This window comes from Anser anser (assembly GCF_964211835.1).
Source record: "Anser anser genome assembly, chromosome: 10".
Taxonomy (NCBI): domain Eukaryota; kingdom Metazoa; phylum Chordata; class Aves; order Anseriformes; family Anatidae; genus Anser; species Anser anser.
Window position 1 is genome coordinate 24,764,388 of NC_139730.1, and position 21,390 is coordinate 24,785,777.

General features: G+C 39.8%; 1 protein-coding gene and 1 pseudogene across 3 annotated transcripts; both read left to right on the forward strand.

Moving 5' to 3' along the window:
• The first annotated feature begins 220 nt into the window (after window positions 1-220).
• On the forward strand, window positions 221-8,852 carry LOC310904711 (uncharacterized protein). 2 transcript variants are annotated; one of them, XM_083849827.1, is made up of 3 exons: window positions 221-4,963; window positions 5,757-5,828; window positions 6,219-8,852. In XM_083849827.1, the coding sequence occupies exons 1-3, from the start codon at window positions 4,119-4,121 to the stop codon at window positions 6,235-6,237; spliced, it is 936 nt and encodes a 311-aa protein (XP_083705953.1). In that variant the 5' UTR covers window positions 221-4,118; the 3' UTR covers window positions 6,238-8,852. The 2 variants fall into 2 exon arrangements, with proteins under 2 accessions (XP_083705953.1, XP_083705952.1); XM_083849826.1 differs by having other exon boundaries at window positions 221-4,862; window positions 6,219-8,850.
• Window positions 6,871-19,197, forward strand: LOC310904785 (ubiquitin carboxyl-terminal hydrolase 42-like; annotated as a pseudogene). Its single transcript has 17 exons — window positions 6,871-6,880; window positions 9,009-9,074; window positions 9,781-9,981; window positions 11,070-11,180; window positions 11,341-11,443; window positions 11,607-11,674; window positions 11,831-11,901; window positions 12,436-12,518; window positions 13,751-13,862; window positions 14,223-14,363; window positions 14,557-14,657; window positions 15,118-15,268; window positions 15,948-16,613; window positions 16,984-17,072; window positions 17,244-17,247; window positions 17,561-18,501; window positions 18,999-19,197. The product of its transcript is annotated as a ubiquitin carboxyl-terminal hydrolase 42-like (transcript).
• The last annotated feature ends 2,193 nt before the right edge of the window (window positions 19,198-21,390 follow it).

Consider the following 21,390-nt stretch of genomic DNA (forward strand, 5'->3'; position numbering starts at 1 on the left):
AGAAGAAAGCATCCCAGTCTAGCGAAACAGACATAACTACAAACAAACATATAAGTAACATTTAAACTATAGATACAATATCCACTCTCCTTGTCCCAACAGTCTCCTAACATTTCATTTCACACAACTTTATAGAATAAAAATATCCATTAAGCCTGTATTCAAGTGCATTTTGTGATGAGAAATCTAAAAGACTACTGCAAAGTCACGTTTGTAAAGGCTGATAGTGTTAGTAATAGAAGAAGAAATAATACAATATTGTTTAGTATGTTACATTTGCGATGTACTGTTCCGAGGCTGCGCTTGGAAGATACAAAATATATGTGCAAGGGTAACATGAGAATGCACCAATTCATGATGAGGAGTAAGGAGGATTAAAAGAATGCTCAATTTGCAAGACATCTAGATAACTGGGGCTTCTTGGACTCTGGGAACTGGGTCAAACCAACCTTGCGGTTTGGACTGAGACCAAGGGCTCAGAGAGCATGCGTGAAAAGGAAAGGTTAAAAAGTTCAACTCTGATGAAGACATCTTACTTCATCCCGACGACCACCCGGACGACCACCAGAGAGTGATACGCAAGCGCAGAAGGACTGATAAGATAATTAGCATACGAAGCGAGGCTAGGTGGAGCTAAGAAATGAATATGCATAGATGAGTTGTGAAACCTAATGCATATGTAGTATCTTAGGAGATAAAAGAGAACTAAGAGAACAAATCAGACGAAGTTAGATTTGGGCAGGCATGCCCCTAACTTCCGGCGCCTAATAAAGCACCTTCATATAATCACTTTGTGGATTATGTGTTTTCATGAACGCTAACATTTTGGCGACCCAGATGGGACCTCGTGGGCACTGCTGAGGCGGCTCGCGAACTGATCACGCTCCAGCCGGCACCGAGGAGTTTCTCGGGGAGCCATCGGCCGCGACCGACCCCCGCTGCTCACAACGTACCTCTGAAAGGGTAAGAAAAAGGTGCTTTCTGGTAATCGGTACCGATCTGGTCTGGGAGCCTGCCGGTCAGACGCGGCGAAAGCCACGCACGGTTGGGCTAGGGAATTCCCGTGGTAAGCCTAGGCGCCGTCCGTCAGACAGTCGCGAAAGCGCTGCAGGTTCGGCATCAGTGGTCTGGTTTTGCTGCAGGCTCAGCATCTGGTTCGGTTCGGTAAAAGCTATAGCTGATAATGGAAAAACTTAAAAGTATTCTGGGCGGTAATGCTTCGGTACCGCGATCCTCCCCTTTGGGCTGTTTACTAGCACACTGGAAGGAGGGGTGTTTCGGGCAGGAGTTACAAAAGGGTAAACTGGTTGATTACTGTAATGTTTGGTGGCCACAGTATGAACTAGAAGATCAAGAAAGTTGGCCAGAAAACGGAACCTTACAGTACAATACTATCTTACAATTAATGTTATTTTGTGAGCGAGAGTGCAAGGGGCCTCTCTGTGTGATTGCGTGATTGTGTTGTGAGTGAGACGCAGCATCGCTGCGAAGCGAGTGCGGAGTTTTGATCCGCGGTTCCGTATTCTCCGCGAGGGGAGCGGCCGGAGATGAACGAAGCGCATGACAGACCGAAAAGAAGTGCTGCTTTATCCAAATGTTGATTGGTGGTGCCCAATACACGGGCCCGGCGGTGCATCTTGCAATCCTGTTTCGTTCTTAAATGTTTTGAGTGTGACAAGGAGGAAGGTGGGAACATTATCTAAGTAACAGTTTAAAAGTTTCGGTATATTTGCGGTGGTGTTTGGTCGGTTTCCCAAGTATCGGGGGAGGGGGGCTGACTGATTATCAAAGCGGTAGAACGGAGAGCCACTTCTTTGGTGGTTCGGGCCTGAGCCCTGGGAATTCGGTAAACCCTTTTAAACCCCCGTCTTGATGGATACACAGGAGTGATTCCTTGTTTTGTGTAGGCTTACTAACAAAGTGCATTAGAAAAATTAGCATTCGGCTTGAAATTCGGCCTTGTTGAAATGTAAATTTTGTGGAAAAGGTGGTATTGTTTGTCTAGAAGACGGAAGGCTGAGTGCTTCAGGTGTTTTTCCGAAGTCCTGTGGATTTACGATTGGAACGGGGCTCATTAATAATCTGAAATAGTGAAGTTTGTATGTGGAGTTCAATCCCAGAGAATTGGGACATTTGAGAAGACTAGGAAAACATAGTAAAAACCTGCAATAAAAAGGTTTGCGTGGAAATTGAAACAAGGGACAGTAATTAATATAAATAAATAAAAGGGAATGGAAAATCAAGGAAATGGGTAATATCCAAAACAAAGACGTTTTAAAGAAAGCCTCCTTGGGTGTATATTGGCACATTGCAAGGATATTGTCGGAAGGGGGAGTGGGGGGGGGCGCGGAAAGCAAGAGGATTTCCACTAAGTATTGCAATCAATTGTGGCCACTGTATAAACTAAATGGCCACTTTATGGATCAATCGACTATAACAGTGTCTTGCAATTAATGTTGTTTTTGAGGAGAGAAGGAAAATAGGATGAAATGTTGTATACTGATATGTTGTTTCAGCATCTTGGAGGGAAAAGGTATGGAATTAAGTTGGTCCCTGACTGAGCCTTTGGTGTTGGCATTAGAAAAGTACAGGCTGGAGGAAGATAAAGGAAGTGTTAAAAGGGTTGTTGAAGGTGTTAAAGGCTGTGTGGCATGTAGTATTTAACAGAGCTGTTTGAAGTTGAATGAGCAGGGGAAGAGGATGTAGGAATGTTAATAGTTCCGCCTCAACCCGAGGCTGAGATCTCAAAATCGCGGTGTGAGCCCTCTGGGGCGGAGGGACCATGATGGGTCCGGGAGAGAGTTGTCATGGAAACAGAAAAGCAGCTAACTCTTAAAACAACCTGAGTTCCTGTGTGAGCTCAGATTGCCAATGGGACCGCTCAGGGAACTTTCAACCATTGCATTCCCCTGACCGACCCCTTCCCCCCCCCCCCCCCCCGAGACCCTTACCACCCCGGAAATTATGTAAATACCAAAATCTGGTTAAATTGGGAATTGAGAATCTGTTCCAACAAGGTCCAAAAGAAAACCTATGGAATTTTTGAAATTTTGGACCAACTTTGAAATGCAATGGAAAAAAAAAAAAAAAAAAGACAGAAAATTTGGACCTGGCTTCAGAAAACAAACAGAGGCAATTGGCTAGCCTCTTTCTAGGGCAATCGGCCCCTGATATCAGAAAGAATTTGTCTTAGGCTGCAGGATAAACTTACAACAGTCAGAAATGACGGGGACCTGGGGCATCTACCCTAGCAGGTCCACTAGTTGAAATAAAGCTAGGAAACGAAGAGAGAGGCTTGAATTTTTTGTTGTTGGTGGTTACAGGAGCTTCTTTCTCTGTGTTAATTAGTCTGTAAATGTAATAGGAGCAACATATTCAGTGTTAAATAGTTTAAAAGGACGACTGGGAACTAAGACAACTACAATAGTTGGAGCCACAGGGAAGGAGGAGGAACGGCCATTCTTACAACCCCTTGATTTGCGTTTTGGGGGTAAGGAACTAACCCATGAATTCTTGTATGTACCAGAATGCCCGATGCCACTCTTGGGACGGGATCTATTAGCTAAATTAGATGCAACAATAACCTTTGAGGATGGAGAATTAATAATGAAGGTACCTGAGTCCAAAGTAGGACAAATCCTAATGATCAAAGATAAACCCTTTGTTAATATTCCAAGAGAAGGAGAAAATGCAGTTATACCAACAGTATGGGAAACAGATATATCAGGGAAGTCGAAACTGGCACAACCGGTAAAGGTGGAATTAAAGGAAGGAGCCAAACCTGTTTGAATCAAACAATATCCACTTAAGATAGAAGCTAGGCAGGGGACAGTGAAAATTATTGACAAATTTCTCAAACATCAGATTCTGGAAGAATGTAAATCGGAATACAATACTCCAATTTTTCCAGTAAGGAAGCCGAATGGTGAGTATAGATTGGTACAAGATCTTAGAGCAACAAATGAAATAACAAAGGACATTCACCCGGTAGTGGCTAATCCTTACACATTGTTAACATCTGTGAGAGAGATATATAAATGGTTTACTGTGATAGATTTAAAGGATGCCTTCTTTTGCATACCTCTTGATAAAGATAGTAGAAAATTATTTGCCTTCAAATGGGAAAATATATTGAAGTTTTTGTACCACATACGGTAACAACTGTTTTAGAACAAAAGGGGGGCCACTGGCTATCACCCAGCCGAATGATGAAATATCAGGCAATACTAACTGAACAAGATGACGTAACCTTGAAAGCAACTAACCTGTTAAATTCAGCAGTATTTCTAGGAACTGTTCCAGAAGAAGGACTGTTGGAACACAATTGTGTGGAAATAATTGAACATACCCATGCCAGCTGCGAGGATTTGAAGGATGTACCCCTTGAAAGGTATGACTGGGAACTTTTTACTGATGGTAGTAGTTTTGTGGAGAATGGAACACGATATGCAGGGTATGCAGTAACAACCCTGAAGACAGTGATCGAAGCAAAACCTTTACCACCTGAAACATTAACACAGCGAGCAGAACTGATAGCCCTACCTCGAGCACTGGAACTGAGTGAAGGAAAGATGGTAAATATTTGGACAGATTCAAAGTATGCTTTTGGAGTAGTCCGTGTTCATGGAGCATTATGGAAAGAAAGAGGGCTGTTGTCCTCACAAGGAGCCAATATAAGATATCAAGAGGAGGTGTTAAATTTGATAAATGCGGTACAAAAACCAAAACAAGTGGCTATTATGCACTGTAAAGCTCATCAAGGAGGAACCTTGAAAATATCAGAAGGGAGTCGGCTGGCAGATCGAGCAGCTCGACAAATTGCTCGGGAGGTGTGGAATGTAATGGCTTTGGTACCACTCAAGGTAGGCCCCACTTGTCTTAATCTTCCCAAGGAACCAAGATATTCACCAGAGGATGAGAAATTAGCAAATCTCCTAAAGGCCCGAAAGAACTCTGATGGACGGTATGTAACCGCTACGGGCCAGGTAGTAATACCCCCCTTGGTGATGCGAGAAATACTTCAGACAAGACATAATGAGTGTCACTGGGGTGCAGAGGCAATGGTAACATTTTAAAACGTAGCATTATCTCTACACATATGTTAACAATGGCAAAATCAGTAATGTCAAAGTGTGAGATTTGTCTGAAAAATAATCCAGTAGCAAGAAAACATGCTGAAATGGGAAGAGTTAGAGTAGGAATAGAACCAGGAGATTACTGGCAAGTTGATTTTGTAGAGTTACCTAGGACTAGGGGATGTAGGTATTTGTTAGTAGGGGTTGACACCTTTTTCAGATGGCCAGAAGCCCTTCCCTGTCGCACCAATCAAGCTAAAGAGACAGTAAAATGGTTACTGCGGGAAATCATTCCGAGGTTTGGGGTACCATTAGGAATATCCTCGGATAGGGGGCCGCACTTTGTTTCATCTGTGGTTAAAGACGTAAGTCGGCTATTAGGAATTTCTTGGAATTTACATACTGCATGGAGACCCCAATCTAGTGGACAGGTAGAAAGGATGAACCAAACTCTAAAGGGACAGATCAGTAAAATCTGCCAGGAAGCCAAAATACAATGGCCACAAGCTTTCCCTATAGCTTTACTGAGAATAAGGATAAAGCCAAGGAGTGGAATGTCAGTAAGCCCATATGAGATTACGTATGGAAAGCCTTATGAATCCCCAGAACCAAATCCTAATATGCATATAACAGGGAACCAGGATGTTTATAATTATGTATTGTCTCTTGGTAAAACTTTAGCTCAACTTCGAAGTGTTCTGGTGTGGAACCGACCGTTGGCACTGGAAAATCCTGTCCACGACATTCAGCCAGGTGACCAAGTGTACATTAAAAACTGGAATGAAGAACCCCTGAGAGAACAGTGGGCCGGACCTTATCAAGTATTATTGACTACTTTTACAGCTGTAAAGGTAGAAGGGGTGGATGCTTGGATTCATTATACTCGGGTGAAAAAGGTTCCCGAATTTTGGTCAGTGCGAGCAATCGGAGATATAAAACTACAGATGAAGCGCGTATAACCATACAATGTTGGGGTTCTTAACAACAGTAACGATAACAGTAATTGTTTTGTGTAAATACCTTGTAATTGGGTTCCTAGAAATACCAGAAAAATATAAGAAAGAGGAAATATTCAAAGGAGAAAATGTTACTTTGGAATGTGGAATGCACAACGATAAACCAATAACAATTAGCTCTCTACAGGTGGTCTGGGAAAAAATAAATGACTCCGGACAGAGCCAGGAAATATACGTAGACACAACCAGGGACAATACAGGATTGAAGGCTGGATGGGAGGGGAAGGCGTACGTAAGTATAACCATAGAATTGGGCCAACAACTGAGAGGAGCTACCACCTTAACCCTGTTTAGTGTTACTAAAGTCAACAAAGGAAATTGCCGGTGCGTGGTAACACATGAAAATAGCACAGATTACGGGATAAGAGAGATATTGGTATATCCGAAATTGGATAAAGGAATATTGGTAGCCCACTGAAAAGGATCTAGAAGAAAAAGAGAGGGCCAGGTACCATGGACACAAGTGGTACAGATCCCACACAGGCAACCATCAGAGAATTTACTGGTAGGATTGATTAAAGATTTTGCCATAATGAAAGGAACTGATAGAATTACTGCTTGTTTGCCCATTCCAAAAGCAACAGGGGACCCGCTTGAGTGGGGTATAATAACCTCCCCACTGCCCCAAGTAAAAGGAAATGGAACAATTCAATGTAAAGAAGTGAAAGTTTTAGAGAGGATAAATGTTACACAATACTATAGGAAACTGAGCCCCCCAACATCAAGGTCTGAATGTGAAAAGAAGAACTACCATTTCATAACAATAGGCAGATTTAAGAATGTGGGACAGTGTTATTACGATGAACTACGTGTAGTAGAAGGAGTTAGAGAAAAGATTGTTTGGGAATGTCAAGAGAAAAATAAGCCAAAAGGAATGAAAGGGTGGGATAGTGATTGGACAGTAAGTTTATTGCAGAAATTCCAGTATGGAGGGAATACATCATGGTGTATTAAATGGCAGGGGAAGCAGAATGGAACTGATCAGTTTTATACAGTAAGCCAGGTTGACAGTAGTGGTAGACAAGAGTCAACAAAGGTAGCTTGGTGGACTTGTGAGAAGAAATATACTTGCGACAGTAATAATGAAGATATCAAGCACTTACTTCCGGTATTGATAGCTCTTAGGGCAGGATGTGCTTGCCGAGGAATTAAGTACAATTCGGAAAGAAATAGCCAGGGTAGTCAAGTCGCAGTGGATTGTAGCTATAGTACCATAAAAAGTCCAGGACAATTTGTATGGGCAGCCAGTAATGGAACTTGGACTACACACCCGCCGATAGATGGGGAAGTAAAAGAAATAACTCTAGTACTCCCTCCCCACACTGCGTCCAATATGGAAAAAGTCTCCTTTTAAGGGAAAGTTGGAAACCCTACAAATTAGTAGGGCAAAAAGAAGTTTAGAAGAAGGGGCAGATGAAGATATATGGCATGAACCCTCGGATGGAGTAAAATTCAGTTGGGCGTTAGAATCTCTATTTGCACAGGTAGCTACTTATCGAAATAGGGAAATGATTTATAAACTTACAGGACAAGTGAGTAGGCACGAGAGCCACGAAAGAAGGCTTTAGAGACCTTAATATCCAACTACAATCTACAACTAAAATGGTGCTACAAAATCGATTGGCATTAGATACACTGTTATTAAAGGAACATGGAGTATGTGGATTTCTAAAAGATCATATTGATCATTGCTGCATCCACATTTCAAATGTGACTATTGATGTAGAACATGTCATAGAACAACTGGCTCGAGTGGAACAAGATGCAGAACAGGAAGAGAAAGATATGACAACAAGCTGGTTGGATAAAATTTTTAGTGGATGGAATATTAGTAATTGGGTTAAGTCCTTACTGGAGACAATAATTATATTGGTGATTGTAGGGGTACTAATTTGGTTAACATTTATAATGCTGAAAAGTCTGATTCTAAGGAAGACAACCTGGAACCGGACAGTGATGCAAACTATTGCTCAGCAAATGGAACCACATCCTCAATATCCTCCACCGGCATCTAACAACTTTGGATTTCAGAGAAAGAATCTGAGGAACCCAGGAGGTGAAATGGAATGAAAACCGAATAGACAAGATCAGTTTCAGATCAAGTGAACCCAAGCAGAAGGGTGAACGTAACATAAAGCAGAAGTGGTGGACTTATGAAATGTTGTGACAATCCTAATCTTTGTAATTTCCTTGATTCTTAATGATGTAATTTTCCATGATTATATTATTGGTGAGCACTGACTGTAAAATATTTTAGTTAGTTAGTGAAAGCATTTGCCCTCCTCGAAAGGAGTGAAATGCTTTCAAAGGGGGGAAATGTTAGTAATAGAAGAAGAAATAATACAATATTGTTTAGTATGTTACATTTGCGATGTACTGTTCCGAGGCTGCGCTTGGAAGATACAAAATATATGTGCAAGGGTAACATGAGAATGCACCAATTCATGATGAGGAGTAAGGAGGATTAAAAGAATGCTCAATTTGCAAGACATCTAGATAACTGGGGCTTCTTGGACTCTGGGAACTGGGTCAAACCAACCTTGCGGTTTGGACTGAGACCAAGGGCTCAGAGAGCATGCGTGAAAAGGAAAGGTTAAAAAGTTCAACTCTGATGAAGACATCTTACTTCATCCCGACGATCACCCGGACGACCAGCAGAGAGTGATACGCAAGCGCAGAAGGACTGATAAGATAATTAGCATACGAAGCGAGGCTAGGTGGAGCTAGGAAATGAATATGCATAGATGAGTTGTGAAACCTAATGCATATGTAGTATCTTAGGAGATAAAAGAGAACTAAGAGAACAAATCAGACGAAGTTAGATTTGGGCAGGCATGCCCCTAACTTCCGGCGCCTAATAAAGCACCTTCATATAATCACTTTGTGGATTATGTGTTTTCATGAACGCTAACACAAGGATGTGGAGGTGCTATTTATTGTAGATCCTCTGAAAAATCTAAGCCTTTTGCCCAAAGAGATCTAAGTAAGTGTGCGCTTTATCCTGCCTCCGTTTTCTTCAAAACAAAAGTAGAAAGTGCAGTTCTTACTTGTTGCACTGATAGAGAACGGGACTACTGTGAATAAAGACTTCCAAAGCGATTCTCCTAAGGCAACTGAAGTGACTGACGTTACAGAAATTAATTTTGATATATTTACAGTCGACAGAGAAATATGGGGAGCATTTTGTAATGCACTGATTCATCCATATCTTTTCTGTTTTGCAAAGAAAAGTGTTTGATTGTTGCTATTCACAGGTTCCATTATTCACAGGTTTTTGAATGTTAAGATTGCTCAGGAAAAGATCTGATATTTGTAGGGGTACCGTCATTCCTAGTTATTTGTTTTTACATTGTCCTTGCATTTATTACCATATAATTTCAAGTCTAAGTTTGTGGTTGAAGTTATAATAAGGAAAAAAGCATATAATAAGGAAGAAATTAAAATGGTTGACTAAACTTTTTTTTCCCAAAACGTTGTGTTGACCAGCCAATTTGAAGATGGCGGTATTAAAGGTGTCTGCAATAAGTTTTTCTGTTTTGGATTGTAGCTAGTTCCTCTAGGTGCTCCCGCAGAATAGTATTTTTACTATGCCTATATATACTTTATATATTCACTATACCTATATACACTTAATACCTTTCTTAGAAACAAACAAACAAAATCTCTTTTTAAATATAACTTTCTTGCAGTTGTTAATGATGGAATTGCTCCGCCACAAAGGATTCTTTTTCCACCTGAGAAGATACGTATGGATTGGCAAGAAACACAAAGTGTTGGAGTTGGCCTGTACAATCTTGGCAACACGTGTTTTCTTAATGCTACTCTACAGTGTTTGATCTACACCCCCCCACTTGCCAATTACATGCTTTCTCTTGAGCACAGCCAGTCATGTGAGTACTTTCTAACAGTATTTTAAATCTGTTGGATAGCTGTGAAGGTGAAAGAACAGCAGTGATTCTGTGAGACAAACTTACTTGTCTGATTTTACCTGTAGACGCTGGCTTTGAGCATTGTATTAGCAGTGGGCTCGGAATAGCATATGGAGTGCGTTTAATGCACCATGTGTTTTTTTTGTTTGTTTGTTTGTTTGTTTTTTTAAAAGGATCTTTTCTTGCTTCATGGGAATAATGAAGTGCATTGGACAGTAATGCATTTAATGAACATTTGGCATTTGGGCTATTTGGGCTTCCTGCTGCTAGAAAGGCAATAAAATTTAGGATGTTGGCATCATAGGTCTTTAGTCTGCACAGCCGAGGTTCCATAATGCACTACAATAAATGGTCTGTTCGTTGTTGAACCAATTAAAAAAAAAAAAACAAAAAAAAAAAACCTAGAAAGCAATATGAGCTGTTATGAACACGACTAGATATTTTTGTGGGACTGTATTAAAATCTAGACTGATTTTGTCCTAAATAAAATGTTGTACTATAAAGTAAATGTTGTACTAAACCTGTATGCTTTTTAGGCTGGTATCTTTGTATCGATACCTAGAAATTTAACTGTTTTCTTCCTGTATATAGAAATCGTTTCAGTTGAGAATCCTGTTGAAAAAAGGAGGGCAGAAGTACTATTACATACATTACTGTAATTTTTCCTTTCTCCCAAAGGACTCGTAGCTCTGTATCATGAAGCTCACCTGACAGCACTGTGCTGAAAATAACCCACGTTCTCTTAATGCTGTATCATCAAGGTCAAATATTCTTTCCTCATACATTTTGCAACCTGTGGAGTTCACATTCCTGTCAGCCTTTACAAACGTGACTTTGCAGTAGTCTTTTAGATTTCTCATCACAAAATGCACTTGAATACAGGCTTAATGGATATTTTTATTCTATAAAGTTGTGTGAAATGAAATGTTAGGAGACTGTTGGGACAAGGAGAGTGGATATTGTATCTATAGTTTAAATGTTACTTATATGTTTGTTTGTAGTTATGTCTGTTTCGCTAGACTGGGATGCTTTCTTCTTTCACTCTTCAGGTCGTGAACAAGATTTTTGCATGATGTGCACGATGGAGACTCACATTAACCAGGCCCTGCGTTGCACTGTTGATGCCATCGAGCCTACGCGTGTTATCAATAATCTCAGTCGTAAGTGGCTTCAGATGTGTTTCTTTTTCAGCATCTTGTAATCTTCAAATAATTATTTGATGTGTATAAATGGTTTTAACACTGTAAAGAAGAGAGATTTTAGAAACAGGAGAATTACTTCATTTTTAAATGAGGTGAATACTATCATCTTCTTATTTAGGAATAGGACAACATTTCCGTTTTGGCAGTCAAGAAGACGCACACGAGTTCTTGCGCTATACTGTTGATGCTATGCAGGAAGCGTGCTTGAATGGAAGCACCAAGTAAGCATAAACAAATTCACTTTTATACGTTCTCTAGCACCTTTTAGGCCTTTATTTACTATCAAAACTGAAAGTCTAGGTCATCCTTGGTTTTCATAAAACTCTTTGAAGAGTTAACTGTGTGCCTTAAATCTTCTGAGGTCTGATTATAATTTATTTCCAGATTGGACAGATCTTCTCAAGCTACCACCATCATTCATCAAATATTTGGAGGATTTCTAAGATCAAGAGGTACTTTTAAAAATATTCCTGTCCTTAGAACTGATCTGTGTCTTTTGTCGGTAGTAAAGCAGTCTGTAGTTTGTCTGAAGTAGTATCTATCGACAACTTGAATGTGGACAGTTAGTCTCCTTCACGTGTTGTTAAGCATTTATATTTTGCTTCCAGTGAAGTGCTTGAATTGCAAAGCAGTTTCGGATACGTATGAGGCATTTCTTGATATCACTTTGGATGTAAAGGTAGGAGGTTTTGTAAATATAATTCATGATGTTTAAGTACATGTATAACTTTCTAAATTAAACTTGTTTAACTTAAAAAACCAAACCACGTACAATGTTAAAATATAAGAGCTTGGTGGTGGTTAGAAAGTGGATTGGACTTTGTCCTTCTGTGGAACCCCTGTAAATAGTCTCCACGTCTGCATTGGGTTTAAGGGGAAAGAATTTTATTGCTGCGCAAAGTATAATACTGTCACACTTCTTTGTTGTTCTACCTCAATATACGTCTAATTGTTAGACTGTTGGATTTGTTGCCAGTATTGATGACAAAGCACACTATAGATGCTGTCTGCGTTACTGGAAAATGATTTGTTTCAAAGTAGAATGACTTCCAGGTGAGGTAAACGCTGAGCATGCTCTTTCTGCCTCCTTCTTGACAGTGCTCATAGTAGATCGCTTAAGTATGTGTTAGTCAGGTTCTCTTATAAACTCCTAGTGCGTCTCTGGAATTTTGAATTTACAGTGACTTTACGCTCTTCTCTCTCGCTCCTCTAGGCGGTTTCATCTGTTACCAGAGCTCTAGAACTATTTGTGAAACCTGAAGAGCTGGATGGAGAGAATTGCTATAAATGTAGCGAGTGAGATCATTACTAATTATGTCTTAATACTAGATATTAGTTTTATATATTGCATGACTTAGAGCGTAAGTTATCCTTTAACTTCATTTAGAAATAAGGAGACGCAGCTTTGTTGTTGTTGTTGTTGTTGCTTCATTTTCTAGTAGTGGTGAGCTGAAGCAAGGAGCTATGGAGAATGATTTGGATTGGAAGGCAGCAGCAGGTTCCTGCAGGTCCTAGCGTTCACTGTGAAACAAAGTTAGATTGAGTGTCAGGGAATGTGAGCTGGCTCTGTGGTAATGAATGTTAGCAGCCTGTGCTGGCTCACTAAACAGCGTCTTGCACAGCTCTTGAACTGTGAAACCTGTCGATGTGGACTAATGTCCGAAATGAGCTCCCTTAAGCCTAACCCGTGCACAGGGAAAGCCTGTTGAGTTCAGGCGCTCTCTGTGCTGATCAATATGTAAGATGTTTCTACGTATGTGAGAAACAATTGAACATTTGCATAAGATGGTTTGGCAAAACAAGCTGTTAGTCAAACATCCCCTCAGAAAAGCACAGAGTGCCCGGCTCAGTTCTGTAGAATTCATGCCTGACCCCTCTAAATGAAAAATGCAGTATCCACTTCTTGTTGTTGGATACTAAGGAAATTAGGGTGTCGAATCAAGAGTGTCCAATAGGTTATTAAAGCAATTTAATCCCAGGTTCGTCTTGGCCTGCGGATCCTAGAAAGCAACATGCAGCGTATTCAGGATTCTCATAACTGATGTCTGAGGAAGAGAAAGAACTGTAATAGCACCTCACATCTGAATTGCATGGTCCTTCCTTAATGTGCTCTTTGAGGTGTGATCGGTTCAGTCACACTTAAAGCCAGAATTTTCCGTCTTTTTGTGAGTTTAAAAGGAAAGGCCTTGCACATGTACAGTACTTTTTCCATTGCTGATAACTGTTATTAGTCTTATATATAACTCATTTTTACTATTTTTTGTTTATATTTTATAACTCCCTGGTAATACGCTTTCGTGAGAGATTCCTGTTCCCGCTATGCTCTGAGTTGCTGGTAAAACTTACCTTCTTCTCTGTATTAACAAACGTGACATGCAGTGCATGGGTTTATGAAAAGAAAAAACCAAACATATGATGCAAGTAAATATCATTCAAATAGCATAAGCATGCATGAGACATTAAAACGAGTTTGTTTTGGGGGCAAAAAAGATGATGCTTTCAAACACTTGTCTCTGCTTGTTTTTAAGGTGTAAAAAGATGGTTCCTGCATCCAAGAGATTTACCATACACCGTTCTTCCAACGTTCTCACAATATCACTGAAAAGATTTGCAGATTTCACAGGTGGAAAGATCAACAAGGTATATTTCCCGCTGTAATGCAACTTTGTCATCATGTAATGGGACATCCCCCAAAGCTGAAAGTTGTTAATATTTTCAGACAATAATTGTAGACTAACGACTATGGCTTATTCTTTCTCTTAATATCAGTAAAGTTCCTGCTTGACAAGAAGCATATACTTTCCTCTGAGAAGGCTAATTCATCAGAAAACAGTTGTCTGCAACTTCTAGTATTAAACGTTGCTTATGGGAAGACTTATTTTTAGTGAATCAAGAGATATATTCATATAATTCCAGTCTCTGTTTTTTGGAAGTGTTTTTCTCTGGCTAGTCCGCGAAGTACTCTGATATAATTTTTCTATCTTCTTGGTCTCTCTTTAGGAGGTAAAATATCCTGAGTATTTGGACCTCCGAGCCTACATGTCTCAATCAAGTGGAGAACCACTCATCTATGCCTTATATGCGGTGCTGGTGCATCATGGTATCAACTGTCGCTCAGGACACTATGTATGCTACATAAAGGTAGAAGTCAGCATCATTTCTAACAGGGTAAAGGTTGTGCTGGCAAACCAGTTCAAGTGTTACTAGTAGTACTGTTTCTAGGGAAAAAGATTTCATTATATGTTTATTTGACACGTGTGTATTTTATTGCTATCTGTGATTTCATTTGGAAAACATGCAATTCATCTATAGATATCGTTGTCTTTATTTGCAGGCTGGTAATGGACTTTGGTATCAGATGAATGATGCAAAAGTAGTCCGTACTGACATTAAAAGAGTTCTTGGTCAGCAAGCTTACTTACTTTTTTATATCAGGTAATAACAAGTATTCAAATGTGTTCAGAAGAGATTTACTCTCCTGTTATTGATACTTTTCTTTTTGCAAGTGTTTTTCTTTCTCTCCCAGGAAAAGATGATTATTTCTCTAATTCAGTTCTGTCTAACCTGAAATTCTCTGTCATTTATTATCTTTTGTTGCTTGGCCTTAAACTGCAGCACTTGTGTAAATTGCTGTATATGTGTTATCTGTAGCTGGCTAATTTAGAGAAGGAGAGAAATGAAGGCCATCTGTGGTGTAAGAATGAATTATTGCTCTGAAAGTGATAGTCATAGTAGGAAGACTGTTACCTACTTTTCAGTTTGTAGTCTTGGCTAAGTCTTCTGTAGAGAAGGCTTCCATGTTGTATGAACTGTTCCTATAAAATTGTAAGATGGGATTTAATCCAAGAGTAGGCCGAAAGAAAAACTAAACTGAGATCACTGCTCTTTTCTGAAGGCGCTATGATTTGACGCTCGGAGAACGTGCTTTTTACTTAGCAGCACCATCTTATCCCTGTTCATTCCCCCCTGGTTCATTAGCCCCCTGGGAGGCTAACAGTAAGCAGGCTGGATTTCTGGGACCACGACTTCCTCCTCATATGATTAAGGTAATTTAGGGAAGCGGGAGGGCAGATAATGGCACCAAACGGACAGTGGGTTTGGGGTTTGGTGTGGGGTTTTTTGTTTGGTTTTTGGCATCTTTGTTTTGTTTTCCTTCCCACGCTGCAGCTGTCTTCACAGCCCTCATGCTACAGCCAGAGTCATTCAAACAGTGGTTACTGCTGAATTGCGCAGCCATGCAACTCCACTGTTTATACCTCCTAGACAGCTTTGTAAAGCACAGAGAGCTACGCTCTTTGACAATTTAAGTAGAGTGTACTAATCCTCGAATCATTTAAAAGAGGACTTGTTTTTCCTATCGACGTCACTTTAGCTAAGACAGGGAAACCAAATTGTCTTATTCCTGAGCACCAGAACAATTATTCCAGGCTTTTTGGGGTATGTTTAAAGGGGAAACTAAATATATTTGGGAATAGCTTTAGGTAATGTTAAGTTGTTTGGATGGTTTTCAAAAATGATGTTAATTTGATATCAATATGCAGTAAACCAAAAGCAGGAATTAAATACACTTATGGGACTTGCATTTATCTTTTAAGGGCAGTGTTTTTTGCTTTTTAGGTGTTAAGACCATTTGTAGAAATACTTAGTAGGAGAATGACATGTTTAAAAATGTTAAATGGAGTGTTTGCATTAACCCGTCTTGCAATTTCTTCTTTTTAAATACAGAATTCAAGTCGTTTAAATGGAAATGGATCCATAAAAGAGGATGCAAATACCACTGGTGTCACCCGAAAAAGGCCATCTTCAGCACCACCAATGATTTTCTGGTCAAAAAACCAGAAGATCACCATCAGTATTCACAATAAATTGCCTGCTCGTCAGACTGTGTCACAGCCTGACTGTCTTAGCAGTGCTGTGGAGGATGAAGATCTCTACAAGGCTGTTCCTTCATCCACAATCACAAATTCGGTAAAGCAAATGAAGCAAATACAAATACAAAAAAAAAAAGAGTTTCTGCTGAAATTTTTGTGGAGCCAAAGGTGAATGGAAATCCTAAACTCAGCTCTGATAACACAGTCCCTTACGGTGCAGAATCTTCAGGAAAATCTGAGGAGGAGTCAAAGGGCTTATTTAAAAGGAATTGCAATGCAATGTGGAATTTTGGTTGGAAAGGTAGTCCGTACATCGCAGAATTCCCATTCTTCCTGTCAGAATGCTGATGAAGGAAGATCCCAGCATGAGCTGCCAAACACTGATTCACTGAATGGTGCTATTAGTTTAGTTCATGAATCTAAAGAAAACGGACTGAAACTTGATGATTCCACTTGCCAAGTTGAACCTGTTAAACCTTGTGAGATGTTCGTTTCTAAAACAAACGGATTGCTTGAAACATAGTAGTTTGCTCCATCGAGAATTTCTCACCCACGATGTATTCGGGAGTGTTTATCATGTTCCTAATTCAGGCGAAATGCTGAGAAAACACAGCACAAATTTGATCGTAACCCTTTGTGATATTATGCCATTAGAATTTGCAGAGCTGAGCTGACATTAGAACTTGTCAGCTTAAGCTGAGCTGAGATAAAAATTCTTAAGTTTCATAAAGTAGATTTTGGGAGGTGAGTTGGCGTTATCTTTGAAGTGTAGATAATGCATACAACACAAAGCGATCTTGCTTAGCATTTAATGTAGAAATTCTGAGAAGACTAGTCCTCAGCACAAATGGTATTTTTTCTGTCTGCTGACTTGTGCGTTTTAGTTGCAGATGCCTGGAGCTATGCCTCCAGTCCCTCGAGAAGTCATCATGGAATCCCTCACGGCCAGCCAGCTGAACAGCTTGTCAGAGGAAAGAAGGTAAAATGAGCACAGTCTGATTAAGACAAGATTTTATGGAAGTTCATTGCGGTTTTATCTGTCTACTAATACTATTTAATGGAAGGATTTAAATCAGTAGAATTCCGTACTGTATGGCCAGTGTTGCGAACAGAACTAATGATCGACACTGTGCATAGCACTCTGATGCAGGCTGGTGCCTCGCGGAGAACTTGTGTTTCTTCATAGAATGTTTTTCCATTTTTCTCCATTATCTGGAGAAACATTGGCTGTTCCCCCGTCGCCCCCACCCCTTTTTTCTCAGAGCAGCAGGTGGAGGGAGACGGAAACGTGTTTTTATTTTGTGCAGTGTCCCGGGACCTCCGAAATCTACTGAGAATGATGAATACCTTGAACAGTACCAATGTGATGACCGTGGAGACAAGGAGAAACCAAAAAGATCAAAAGAACATGAACTGATTTCAGAAGAAAATGTTTTCTACATCAAAGAGTCTTCTGAGACTGGTGAGAAATTGCGGCAAACTTCCCCTCTAAAGTCTGACAGTGAATGTAGTTCTAAAAACCTTTCCTCCTTAGCTGTTACAGATAGATGCCAAGATACAAAGGACGAGACTAAAAAATCTGACAAAGAGCGTTACCAGAGAAAGAGGGAACATTCTCCTACTGAAGAGAAGGAGAGTCAAAAAGATGGTCATTCCAGCAAGAGAAGGTGCTCTCGGAGTGTGGAAGTTGTTAAGCAAAAGCGTCACAAGCAGGAGTATTGGGAGGGAAGCAGGTACAGATCTTCCCATAGTGAAAGGAACAGCCCTGATAATGGCAGAAGACCAGTAAAATATTCAAAGTACAGATCTCGAAGCAGAGGAAGATCAGAACAAGATAGCGCTAGATATTACCATTCCAAAGGGGAAAGAAGTTGGAGCAGAGAAAGATACTATCAAGATGAACCACGGAAATGGGAAAAATGTAGCTATTACAAGGATTACTATTCACCTCATGCAGCAGGAGACAGTAGAGAGAGAAAGTTCTCTCACGGTGATAAAGACTTTGACAAATTGACTCAGACTTACTCCAGCAGGTCACATAAGCGTTATCATTACAAAAGCAGATGGCCTCACGGTTCCCTCTTGAGAGAGGAAGATGTACATCACTTTAGCACACCCAGAGCAGACTCACATCGTTGCTCAGTAGCTCAGCAACATTCTGGAAAACATTCGCGTGAGAGACATGCACTTCCACCTGTGTCAGCTCATTTGGAGAACTGTCGCCAGAAAAAGGCAAAAGAAGGAAACAGAAAAAGACAATATACTCGTGCAGAAGGTAGTGAAAGTGAAATAGAAAGGCAACGCAGAAAGGTAGAAAAGGAGGTTTTAGGTGGTGAAAACATGAAAAAATATAAGAAGTTCTAGAAGAAAAAGAAGTCTGAAGATAAACAGGGAGAGAAGGATTCCAAGTAAGCAGGGATTCCAGCCTAATCAGCATTTTTTTTCCTAATTCTTTTCTGGGTGCTTCTCATGTTTTGTTTTTTTTTTCATAGTTTCTGAGTTATTTAGATAGCATAATCTGGCTGGGGATCATGACTGGGGATCATTAGGTTGATCAGTGAAGACAGGAAAGGTATTGCTGAATTGTGTCAGAGCACTAGCTTTGGACCACGTAGTTCGAATCACATCTGCACACCATTCTGGATTAGGTTAAAATATTTTTTTTTTTTACTTGCACATATTCCAGAGCTAACCATTGTTAATGATCTGTGTACCAACCAGGACCTATGGTCCTTCAATCTGAGGGCTTAAGTTTGCTGCATCTAAAGGAAGTTACATGTGCACAAAGTACCACAAAATAGCTGACATGCGGCAAATCATCGCCTGTGGTAAAATAAATAAAGTTTCCTGTATGCAACAAGTGCCACATCTTTTTTTCTCTTTTTAACTTGCATGTTTCTTTCAGACTTTATGATTTGTATTTCTCTGCGCTCCACTTTGACAATGCCAATCGCAAGCGTAACAAAAAGAAGAAAAAGGAGAAACATCAGGAAAGTGAAAGGCTTCTTGGAACACTTAGATCCTCGTTTCCAGAAGAAAACCCGGGAGAAGAAGGAAGAATCCCATCCTCCAGATGGCTCTTTATGAGAGCAATGCAGAAGTGAGGGCAGTAAACAACCTCACAAGGAAGGGAAGCCTTCCAGTGCAGGTGAAAGGAAGAAACATCGCATCCAGCGAGTATATTAAAGTTAAGCGGCTGCAGCATGTTTATGGGATTCCTTTTAGATTAATCTAGAGATTATCTAAAACAGTCTTTAAATGCTTGATGACTGAACAGTCTGCTGGATATTAAAATATGTTTTGAAAAATATGTTTCAAATGTTGTTTTTTCAGCTGTGTGGGGAGAACAAATACAGTGGCTATGAATATTTTGGCTATTATTCAGAACAGCATGTGGAGGGATATGTAAACTATGTAATATGTAAAAATATGTACTATGTAAAAATCCTGCTTTTTTTCTCCTTTTTGTTTTTTTTTTTTTGTCTTTTTCTTTTTTTCCCTGCTATTATAGGTTTAAGAATATAGAGGAATGCGCTGATGGAAGCCATGTAAAGAGTCTCCAAATTTGCATTGGGTTTAAGCGGAAAGAATTTTATGTCTGCACAAATTATGATACTGTCAAAACTTCTTTGTTGTTCTACCTCAATATACATCTAATTGTTAGACTGCTGGATTTGTTGCCAGTATTGATGACAAAGCACACTATAGATGCTGTCTGCGTTACTGGAAAATGATTTGTTTCAAAGTAAAATGACTTCCAGGTGAGGTAAACGCTGAGCATGCTCTTTCTGCCTCCTTCTTGACAGTGCTCATAGTAGATCGCTTAAGTATGTATTAGTCAGGTTCTCTTATAAACTCCTAGTGCGTCTCTGGAATTTTGAATTTACAGTGACTTTACGCTCTTCTCTCTCGCTCCTCTAGGCGGTTTCATCTGTTACCAGAGCTCTAGAACTATTTGTAAAACCTGAAGAGCTGGATGGAGAGAATTGCTACAAATGTAGCGAGTGAGATTATTAACTAATTATGTCTTAATGCTAGATATTAGTTTTATGTATTGCATGACTTAGAGCGTAAGTTATCCTTTAACTTCATTTAGAAATAAGGAGACGCAGCTTCGTTGTTGTTGTTGTTGCTTCATTTTGTTTAAACAACTGGTGCACGGAAATAATCCCAAACTTGAAAACGTTACATCTGTTTTGGAAATCTAAGAAGAGTGGCTATTAGCTGATATTGGACTTTTCTCGTAGCATTGTCTGCACCATGGCTTGTCAAGCTTCCTAGGCGTGACAAGCTGTTAGTCAAACATCCCCTCAGAAAAGCACAGAGTGCCCGGCTCAGTTCTGTAGAATTCATGCCTGACCCCTCTAAATGAAAAATGCAGTATCCACTTCTTGTTGTTGGATACTAAGGAAATTAGGGTGTCGAATCAAGAGCGTCCAATAGGTTATTAAAGCAATTTAATCCCAGGTTCGTCTTAGCCTGCGGATCCTAGAAAGCAACATGCAGCGTATTCAGGATTCTCATAAGTGATGTCTGAGGAAGAGAAAGAACTGTAATAGCACCTCACATCTGAATTGCATGGTCCTTCCTTAACGTGCTCTTTGAGGTGTGATCGGTTCAGTCACACTTAAAGCCAGAATTTTCTGTCTTTTTGTGAGCTTAAAAGGAAAGGCCTTGCACATGTACGGTACTTTTTCCATTGCTGATAACTGTTATTAGTCTTATATATAACTCATTTTTACTATTTTTTGTTTATATTTTATAACTCCCTGGTAATATGCTTTCGTGAGAGATTCCTGTTCCCGCTGTGCTCTGAATTGTTGGTAAAACTTACCTTCTTCTCTGTATTAACAAACGTGACATGCAGTGCATGGGTTTATGAAAAGAAAAAACCAAACACATGATGCAAGTAAATATCATTCAAATAGCATAAGCATGCGTGAGACATTAAAAGGAGTTTGTTTTGGGGGCGAAAAAGAAGATGCTTTCAAACACTTGTCTCTGCTTGTTTTTAAGGTGTAAAAAGATGGTTCCTGCATCCAAGAGATTTACCATACACCGTTCTTCCAACGTTCTCACAATATCACTGAAAAGATTTGCAGATTTCACAGGTGGAAAGATCAACAAGGTATATTAAGAATATACTTTAAGAATATAGAGAAATGCTCTGCTTTTATTTTCATTTTCTCTTTTTTTCATTTTTCTCTTAATATCAGTAAAGTTCCTGCTTGACAAGAAGCATATACTTTCCTCTGAGAAGGCTAATTCATCAGGAAACAGTTGTCTGCAACTTCTAG

Excerpts from the sequence above, each read along its gene's own strand:
- LOC310904711 (XM_083849826.1), top strand. The coding sequence starts at position 4,119 with ATGGGAAAATATATTGAAGTTTTTGTACCACATACGGTAACAACTGTT. Across the intron at positions 4,863-5,756 it reads TGGCTTTGGTACCACTCAAG|CTCAACTTCGAAGTGTTCTG; the intron begins GTAGGCCCCACT and ends GTAAAACTTTAG. Across the intron at positions 5,829-6,218 it reads TGTCCACGACATTCAGCCAG|GTGGTCTGGGAAAAAATAAA; the intron begins GTGACCAAGTGT and ends AGCTCTCTACAG.